This window comes from Rhinatrema bivittatum, chromosome 5 (assembly GCF_901001135.1).
Source record: "Rhinatrema bivittatum chromosome 5, aRhiBiv1.1, whole genome shotgun sequence".
Lineage (NCBI taxonomy): Eukaryota > Metazoa > Chordata > Amphibia > Gymnophiona > Rhinatrematidae > Rhinatrema > Rhinatrema bivittatum.
In genome coordinates this window covers 50,103,903-50,114,244 of record NC_042619.1, presented here as the reverse complement: position 1 = coordinate 50,114,244, position 10,342 = coordinate 50,103,903, and the positions used below count along the sequence as shown (strand labels likewise).

General features: G+C 39.9%; 1 protein-coding gene across 3 annotated transcripts in view; it reads right to left on the bottom strand.

Annotated features, from left to right (window-relative positions):
- Positions 1 to 535: 535 nt before the first annotated feature.
- Positions 536 to 10,342, bottom strand: part of FAT3 (FAT atypical cadherin 3) — a 1,056,928-nt gene continuing 1,047,121 nt past the window's right edge. The window contains exons 26-28 of one of the 3 annotated variants that reach the window (XM_029602305.1): positions 9,349 to 9,408; positions 8,826 to 8,861; positions 536 to 8,208 (exon numbers count right to left, since the gene is read on the bottom strand). In XM_029602305.1, coding sequence (XP_029458165.1) covers positions 7,589 to 8,208; positions 8,826 to 8,861; positions 9,349 to 9,408 — 716 coding nt within the window. In that variant the 3' untranslated portion in view covers positions 536 to 7,588. The remainder of the gene's footprint in view (positions 8,209 to 8,825; positions 8,862 to 9,348; positions 9,409 to 10,342) is intronic. The other 2 variants (XM_029602306.1, XM_029602307.1) reach the window with 2 other exon arrangements.

The window sequence follows — 10,342 nt, the reverse complement described above, 5'->3', positions numbered from 1 at the left end:
CAAGATGGTAAGTCCAAAAGTTGTTTTCATTTGCCCCATTGCTTCTGCCTCTCCTCGGATATCCTCCGATAGGCTAGCGGCGTCCTGCTGCTTCAGTCCTTCGCCTCGGCCCGGCGTCGGTCTCTTGGATGATCCGGGGCTAAGAGATATTTCAGTCTGAGGGGAGAGCCCTCGCTCCTTGGCTGACCCCTCTGCCACCCATTCTCCCAGCGTTTGTGGGGGCAGCATTGCATCAGAATTTTGTGGAAAAGTTATGGGACTGTTGAGTAAGCACCGGTTTTATGCCTTTGGATATCCTGATGGAAGTGAACATGACTTGATCGTTTTGTTGCTACTGTTCATTTGTAGTTTTTATCATCGACATAGCAACTTGGATGTCTAATTTTCATTGTTTAGATCTAAGATTTTTTATTCTGCAGTAGCCACAGATCTTTGTATATAAGACTTTTATCCAGAAAAACCTGCCCAGTGAAATACAACAAAATATCTAATGGACAAGACAGTGATACACACAAAAAGAAGACAAAGAAGAGAGTGAACACAATATTTTTTTTATATTTGAAAATTTGATTCAACCATTAAATTCTGGAAGTTACAAAGCTGTACACTGTAGTTTTAGGAAAAAAGAACACAAGACTTAATACTGCCCACAGCGATATATGGAGAAACAATTATCCTTAACTAAGGGACTCTCTTCCCTTTTGCATAATATTTGTTTCTTATTGTTCATGGAGAAATGACAAACCATAAAACCTAATTGAAATGGTACATAAATCGTGTATGTAGTATCTGTGCAAACAAAATTCATTAAAGTCAATAAAAAACATTGTCTAAAAATAAAAAAACGTAAACAAAACAACGTTAAATGAAACAGAAACGAAAGGAAGATTACAGAACATTTGAAATGATTTATAATACAGTTTTCCGAATCTAAAACTTTTTTTTTTTTTCAGTTACATTAAAAGTGTAGACTTACTCAGGGTGATATTCTTCAGAATTAGGTTATGCAACCTGATTGGCATCAAATATCTACAAAAGCCTGGAAATTTTTAAACCCCTATATATACATTTTTACAAACATTTTTTTTAAAACATCAAAACATACATCTTTACAACCAGCCTGTTTACAACAGGGAAAAAAAAATGTACAACACAATCGTTCGAATACAGTGCTTTAAAGAGAACTGCTTCCATTTTTGAAACACAATTGTCACGTTCCACGATGCAGTAGTATGGGCTTATAAATGGGTTGTGTAAGAGTGACTTAGGAAAAAAATGACTACCATGTCAATGGCTCTAAACAGCATTCAGTGAAATGGGGTTAGTGCATCCCGACCCTGGTAAAAACTAACCATAACTTTTGCTCTAATACCACAGATTTATTATTGCTATTCATTATTAGAAAGAAGATTGCCTTTTTTTTTTTTGTTATTGTTTTCTTTCAAAGACCTGGCTAAATATCCATGTCTCATAGCCCTACTAGTACACTGTCAACTGATCTTAGAGCCCAGGACGATAAGAAATCAAAGAATGAAGAGTAGGTTCCAAAGGTTACACTTGAAACTTCTGCAGTAATGATGCTGAAGAGAAATCTCCGTTTAGAGTGCGGCAATCTGTGGGACGCCCACACCAGCTTGACTGCATCAAATGGCGCCGCAGTCCATGGATCACGGCCAGCAGGTTTGCCACAGAGCCTATAATTAGTGGTCTAAACTGAACTATTTTCTGTAGTCATGTAGTTTCAAAGAATTCCACGCTCGCTAAATAATGTATTTAGTATAGACACTGAACAATGCTTTACTATTTTAATAGTGTTCTTATGTTACTGTGTCACACGGAAAGCGCCTGAATGTTTCCTGAGTCAACAATGTGAGCAACTATATTCCCATTTATCTGGTTACACTACATTAATTGATATTTTAATCACAATACTAATTTATAGAGTCTGAAAACTTCAACTAAGTGAACAGAGATGTGTGAACTTCTCTAAAACAGATGCGTTGAACAATTTGACAAACCTGAAAAATGTCTGAGGTTTCCCTGTCCCACTGAACTGGCTCAACAAACTTTTTCTTTATTCAAAGCAGACGTAAAAATCCAGCTCAGATCTTCAAAAAAATCTGAAGATTTCACCTGATTGGCCATGGAATTTTTTCACAATCTTAAATGGAAGTTTTGGATTTATTCTGGAATTTCTCCACTGATCTGCTGAGAAAAACAGTCAACTGGATTTTCCTAGAAGGATTGGGAAAAAATCAGTATATTCAATGAAACCAAACCAGGTTGAAACCTGCATGGTTTGAGCTCAACTTTGAATTGCCTATACATGTTTTAATAATGAATTGCAATGTAGTGTGATAAAGTCCAGAATGAAAGAGTAAATCATGTGTGGCCCTTATGTCATCTTCCTTTAATAGACATTTGCTTTCTTCTATTTCATGCACAATATATATATAAATTTCCATGGGAGCACAAGAGTCCATGTCTCTCATTTGTGGATGGACACCACTGTACATCTTTGAGTTTGGCACACAGGGGATGCTCATCACAGCACACTCTCAGCAACTTCATCAGAAAGGAGGCCATGGTACGAGGATGAAAGGGGATAGGGTTAAGCCTAAGGAAGCAGTACTTTCCAAAAAGGGTGATGGATTTATGGAACGGGCTCCCGGTGGAGGAGACGAGGACCAAATCTGAATTCAAGAAAGCAAGGGAGAAGCACAGGGGATCTCTGAGGGATGGTAGGGATTGTAGAGCTCGGCTGATGGTACGGATGGGTAGACTAGATGGGCTGTATGGCCTTTTTCTGCCATCACGTTTCTGTGTTTCTATCAAAGGCCTCAATCTACTAAGGCTTTTTTCCTATTTGTGTCTAAGGGAAAAAAATTCAGTAAATCAGGCCCCAAGTGAGAATCCTGCTCCACTGAAATAACTTGTACAGTGGACCCACCTAATGTTGTTTCTTTTGCTTTCTGAAAAAAAAACCCTCCACAGACTTAGGAGTTTTGTATGCATCAGTTCTTGAAGGTGTGGGTTCCTCACTGATCATGGAAGAGAAAGAAGGGATACATATCACAGCTCTGCTGCATGAAATAATGATCATATTCCAGGCACAGCGTACGGAACCCCTTTTCTCTGACTCATTTTGTGGTATGGTTGCGTTTAAAAGGTAACGTGGTTGCCATGTTCATCCACTGCTGTAGGTGATGCCTTTTATTAGACATGCATGGCTAGCTATGAGAATTAGACCCTTTCAGATCAATGCACGTTTCCTCACCCATTACCATATATATCATCCTCCTGTAATGGTGTGAAGGAGTCTTTAGATCCTTTCAAGTAACTCAAGCAAAAACCTTTCTTGAAACAAAACTGACACAAGCTGCAGGGGAGAGCTGCCGAGCCACGCTGCCACATCCTGCTCTTATTTAAGCCTTGCTCAAAGACAGAAAGTGACAGAGGTGTGGAAAGTTTCCTGCAGAGCAGCTGACCAAGCCAGGTAAGCAGGGCCGCTGGAAGCAGCCACCTACTCCTTCCATCGGACCTGCTCAAAATTGTGAAATAACTTTGCAGCATCGGCCGGGCCGTGTGGCAGAAGAGAGGCAGCATCTCTGCTCAACAAGGAAGACAGTGGAGGCCTCCTGATGCCGTGGAAGTCCAAGGACTGCCTACACCTAGGAGGGAGAGTAAAAACAGAGTGTACGTGTGTGAGAGCGAGCCCGTGTGGGACAGCATACCTCTGAATGTTATTTTTCATGTACAATCTGTTGTTATAAATGCACAATTGGGAGGTGAGGGAGAGGGTGCCTAGCTGTTAGGTTTGCCTAGGGGGCCTAATACTCTTACACAGCCCTGCAGGTAAGGCAGGTTTTACTTAAAAAAGGGAGGGATTTTCCTTATGAGGTTTTTTCACCATCATTTTTTGTGTTCATATCCTGGCTGAGCTCTTTCACTTCTGCAGTGGGAAGCTCTGCAGGAATCTTAGCTTAGATAAAACATGTTTCCCTCTGGTAAAAGCCCTGAGCCTCTTTCTATGTAAAGGCCCAGCACGTTTGTTCCAAATTGCAAAGCTTAGTGCTTATGTTATGTTCAAACAGTCTGATACTCTTATTAGCTTACTAGCTAGGGGATTTATTTCTGGACTTGATTCTTGAATATTGAGACTGCATTCCATTTTTGTAAGCCACACTTCTCAGGGGCTGAAGGACTACAGTTATACATTTAAAATGGATGTCCTAATTCTTTACAGCCAGGACCCTGATTGATTTTAGGTTTCTTGAAATTTTTTTTTTCCAGTAAACACCCTCTGACTAGTTCATACTGCCCTTGTACATCCCTGTGCCTCGTCAATCCTGTGGCTCCTTGACCAATGGTAAATCCCATCTGTCTCTGTCCATATGCTCTCTGCTACCCCCCTACCATCTTTTTACTTTACTGCTCTTTCGAGGTTTGAAAACAGAAACCACTTCACCACCTTTGTAATGCAACATGCAGAAGTGGGCAACATGAAGCCTAGCTCAATTTGCGTTACCCTGATGAAGGGGACACAGTTCTGGAAAGCCACTTACACATGCATTCGATTTGGTTAGTCTAAAAAAGTATCTCCTACAACATCCTTGTTGACCTGTATTTCTACTTGTTTAAAACGAAAAATGCATTGGGGTGCATACTGAATAAGCCAGGGAGTGGAAAAGTTATTTGGGTAGAGTTACCTGCATAACTTTACTTAGCTATTCAGTAGAACTTGCCCAGGTCTGCATTCCGTGGAATATACCTGGATATAGGCGGTTACCTGGATAAAGTTATCCATGTAACTTCAGGAAGCCATCTTTACGCAGCTAACTTTATTCAGATAATGCCGAATGCCAGCGCTATCCGGCTGAAGGTAAGCCCTGTCCCCAGAATGGTTATCCTCCGCCTCTTTTTTTTTTTAACTAGCTAAATTTTGTGTGGGTAATGATTTATGTGTTCAAAATGTAAACAGAGCGCATAGATGCGGGGGGGGGGGGGGGGGAATTTCTCGACATTATCCAGACAAATCTTTTGAAGATGGTCCTCCCAAAATAAAATGAAGCAATCACTAAGACCTAACCAATTTTATTCAAGAGTCTGGCATTTGAACAGCAGCTTCCTGCAATATAACAGGAATTTTCCTCTACTGATAAATATTGGCATGGGCCAGAATTTTGGAAAATGTTCAGGATAACTGCAAAATTTGCAATAAGCGCTCATCATGACAGAGTTCCGGTGTGATGCAGCTATTTACCTACAGTGCAATTTAATTGTCCTTGTAGCAACACTTTGAATGTGTTCCTGCAGCACAAGCTTGTCTAAGGCATTCATTTTTCTAGTGTTTGCCCTACAAGAGAAGTCTGTGTAGGAACCGCAGTGCAAGCTATAATTCAAAATTATACTGCATTTACTGGTAAGCAGAGCCGGACGCTCTATAAACATTGACTATTAAGTACGTATTAATATTGACGCAAATGCACAACAGCTACACTTTTGTTTTATTGGATTTAGTAATGCTCCCTTTGAAATAATACTGATTTCCTTTGCTACTGCATGTGAACTTTAAAATGCACGCTAAATCTGCATGCTTACTTCAGAAGAACAATTTCAAGGTTTCCATTGGAACCACTTCCATTTTCACTGTCACTGTAATAAGACAACGTTGTAAAAGTATTTGCTTTTTTTTTTCCATATCAAGAATGTGATGAGCGAAATCACTACAAAAGTGTCTCACATACGACAGGAATGTATCACTGTTACAGATATATCAGCCACACGGTTACATATACTCATAGATGTCAAGTAAAGGAAGTTTCTAGAAACCTCCAGCTCTATTCACTGAAGATATTGGCATATTTCCATAGCAAACAGGATCCATAGATTTCCATAGGGATGTGTGCATATAGTTAATTCTGCTGCATAGTTCATAGCTTTCTCCCCAACTGTTCAGCTACCTTTCTGTAACCAGAACATTTCCCTGTTGAGTCATTTGTTACAGGAGTAAACCGCTTGCGCTATCCTAGCCTACGGTGTTGCAGGTAAGCAGCACGTTGTTAAGTTTTATTACAGCAGGCTAAGCACTTCAAAGAGTGCTACAATTATTTACATTTAACTATTTTTTGTTTTCTATTGTCTTGTGCATGAATGGCCTAGGGCATATAAATCACAGCGATATCACATTACAAAAATAGATTGGGCAGTATTATTTATTTTTTTGTTTTTACAGTTTATTGCTGTCGCATCACTTTTATATTACCCCCTTTTAATTTCTAGGTATAATTTTCTCTACTAGGGATTTCTTTGCTTTCATATATTTCTATCCTATCATATTCGTATCCTTCCTTGAACACAATCTGCCTGTTGACGTAATAAGCTTATTTGTTGGGGTTTTTTTTTTTTTTGAAATGGTACAGTTCAATATGTGGAACCTCTCATTTGAAGGTGAAAGATTTCAAAATGGCTTTCTTTCTTTATGGAGCACATAAAACTGTGAACCAAGTTCTAATGTGATAAAAACCGGCATCTTTGAAGTTGTCAGACAATCACCTCGCTAACCTCCCCTCCCCCCCCCCCAAAAAAAAATAAAATTAGCAACGTGCTTTGGTTGTTATTCAGCTTGGAAATACGTCTTAGGCCAAATAATCAAGCTATTAGCTGGACTTCTTTCAAATATCTTTCCATATGTGTAGTAAACATTTGGGCTTATGTTCCCACAAACTGTCTCTCTGCAGGTAACAGCCCAACTACTTGGATTGACGTCTACCAGTAAAAAGCCTTCCTTCTCAGAATCATGAAACTTTTTTTTACTTTTTCTCTTTTTACACAATAAATCTGCACATTTTTCATTGCAGTTGCAAACTGATCTACATGGAAGTCTTCTTCTGTACTGTGCCGTTGCAATTCTCTTTACGAGTTACTAGCTCCGCTGAGCACCTACCTACCACTGGCTCCTCTATAACCAACCCTGTTACAAGAAACTTTGGTTATAACAATGAGAATTCTCAACCTCTAAAGCAAGTCTTGTATGGCATTTTATTCAGGGATCAGCTATCAAAATGTCCTTACGGCAAACCAATCTGCTGGTCCCAAGGATGCTTATCTCAAAGAAGGAACGCTCTATGAGGTTCCTAAGTCACTCTCAGATTTCACAGATATGCAACAGTGATCCATGAACTATCTTTTCCTAGTAATACTGTGCATGGCAATAGGAGAGGATGGGGTGCAAGAGGTCCCTAACCTATAATTTTTAACAGCACAATAATATTAACATTTTCAGTCTGAAGTTATTAGAGACAAGTTTCAAAAGTTAAAAGAGGAAATTGGTTTTTGCCATATAAACACTATACAATACGCTCTTTGCAATAAATAAAGGGGGACATATGAAAAGGATTGTCAATTGACTCGCAGTAACAAATTAGTGGCATATCATTTTAAGCAGGAGTCCTTTTTAGTAACTGAGCCTATAATTTCTTCGCAAACTAATATTTAAAATATTATTCACTGGCCCACACCTTTCACATTTTTTTCAATGTGGAATTCTTCCTCGTGCCTTTAATAGGCACGCACCAAAAGGCCGGGCTCATACTTGTGTCTGGTGCTGGGTCTCCACAAGAGGAATGTGAGCGTGAACCAGGCTTCGCTCTTCCACACATTCGTAGTCACTCATGGCCATTTCAGAATCAACCAAGTCACAACCTACTGAAACATCTGAAGAGGAAGCATCCAATGAGTTTTGCAAAGACAAGCTGGCCTTGCCTGCATCCATGTTTTCCACCTTTTGGCTTGGGCTAGAAGCAAAAGTACTGAATTCCTTGCCAGTCTGAGACCCGGCTGTATCCGTTTCGTTTGGGAGCTGATGCGGTGGGAGATACTGGCTTGGATGGAAATGCGGCCGCCGCCGGCAGTCCGGGCTGAGGGTGCTGGCTACAGAAGTGGGCTGCGATGGAGGCAGCGTGTCGTACTGGTCTGGGTATTCCTCTGGGAGCGGCGGTGGTAACTGGTCCTGGTTTAGAAATTCCTCATCTTGTGGAGGGGGATAGTCGCTGTCTATGTCATATCCGCCCAGGTAGTAATCCGTTTCCAGCTCCCTTGAACTCCCTCGCTGTACTGACGTTCCATCTGCTGTTTCATAGTTGGGCGCCTCCTCGATGTCAGATAATCGAGCATTTGGCATCCAGTCAGAAGTATCCCAGTGATATGCTGCGAAGTGACATAAATGGAAGAAAACTTAACTCATTTATGATAAAATTAAATGGAAATATGTATGGCATGCACCTGTTAGAAACAGTATAATAAGTCCATAAAATCCACAACAGAATTAAACATGCAAAGCAAAACAATCAACATGCTCTGTTTAGATCAGCCAAAGTGTTAAACTGGACAAAAGAAAGCTAAAGTAATGGATCATAATTCCATAAACAGAGAGCAAATTCCACTCATCATAAGCATTTTACACATAGGGATGCTAGTAAATAGAAGCACAACCACTTGTGGGAAGAGAAGAATTGAAATCATCAATGGATTAACCAAAGTACGGTATTATTACATGCCGGCAATACAAGTCACACTGTGTATGGTGTTCGCAGAGCCACACTCTTATTAACATGGTTTCAGCAGCATTAATCACACAATAAGTACAATGACAAATGAAATGAGTGACTTGGAGGTGATACACATGGCCTCGATGTGAAAACCCCTTTACAAAGGCGCACATGCAGGAGTTTGACACAACAGATTTAGGATGGGGGAAGGGAGAAAAACCAAGAAACAAATCAGTAGTCAAATGCAGCAGGCTGAACGTGTGCTGGAAACGTCACCTCGGTTGTAGTTCTGCCCTTGATCCACAACAGACACTGATTGGTTTAATGAAGAAAAAAAAAAAAAAAGTTGATAATTCAAAGAGCATTAAAAATGAGTAATGAAATGCAACACTAGCCTCAGATGCATGCTTAGCAATCACATGACTTGCTATTGTCTTTTCTACTGAAAGACACTGGCAACACATGTAAAATTGTCATGCCAATAAAGTTATCTGAATCTGAAATCACTGAACTGGATCTCCCTCCTCTCTAAAAAAAAAAAAAAAAAGTATCAATCGATGAACAAGGTCTGCAACATGACCAAAGAAGTATTAGCATTTTGGAAGACGATTTATTAAGTTACTATATATATATATATATTTAAAGTTTAAAAATGATCAATATCAAATCAGCTTAACTACGGGTGAAACATTTACGCTGGATAATGCCTAGAAGCCTGTTACATAAGTGTTTATATCTATATTTATACATAAATATGTGATTATATAGAACAAATACGGCAGAAAAAAAAAAGAAATACCTTCATTTTCTACATGGTCAACAACGTTGTTGACTAGGTGTATGACAGTCACTATGGAAGCTTGCGGGAGAGGGAAAGCAGGAAAGAAAGGAGAATAAAGGGGAGGGGAAGGATATCTTCATGTTAGTATTTACAACACACATTACATGTTACTATAGTCACATTGCTTTTCACAAAGACAGCATTGCAAAAAAAAACAAGGTTGCAGAACTATCCTGCTCTGCTCTGCCCTTGCGTCTCATTTCACTTAGAATAAAGCTCTATTCAACTATCAGAGCGCCCCCCCCCCCCCCCAGATACTTCAGGTCAGCACTTTCAGAAGCGCCATGCGTGGAGAAGGAACACCAGGCCGCATGTTCACAGAAACTCGCGCGGCAGACGCAGTCAACCAATGCGCTGTCCTGACTACTTGACGTCAAACTTTCATTTCTTACTGGAGGTCATCGGGGGCAATCTCTGACGGAGGGTTAAGTTTTCTTTTTGGTGAAATCAATATACACAGTGCTGCCTGAATTTTGTTTTTTTTTAATTCGAAGATACAAATAGTTAGAGCTGGTAATAAATACACTGTAGGCAAAGCCACCTTGAAAAATTACGTTTTACTCCAAACATGAATATCCTACTCGGATGTAAGTTTGCTCGTAATTAGGGCTTCTGATTTGAGGTGTTTAGAAACTGGAAATGTAGGTGTTTATTTTCCAGTTAATTAATTAGGGGTTCTTTGTGGGTACCAAAAATTGGTGCTTTCATGGCGCAGGTACTATTGTTGGGTGCCTTTTTGGTTGAATCAAATACACATATTTGTTCTGCTGAGGAGTCACTAGCGTGGAAAAGACACAAAAAAGCAGAGGATCCTGGCTAGGCAAAGGAGGGGTGAGAGAGTACTAGGGGAAGTGGGGTTTTTCCCCATCGGGGATGTTTTATCCAATAACACTTAAAATCAGAAGCCCTATTCATAGCACTGAACACCATTATGCCCTTCTGAATAAGTTAT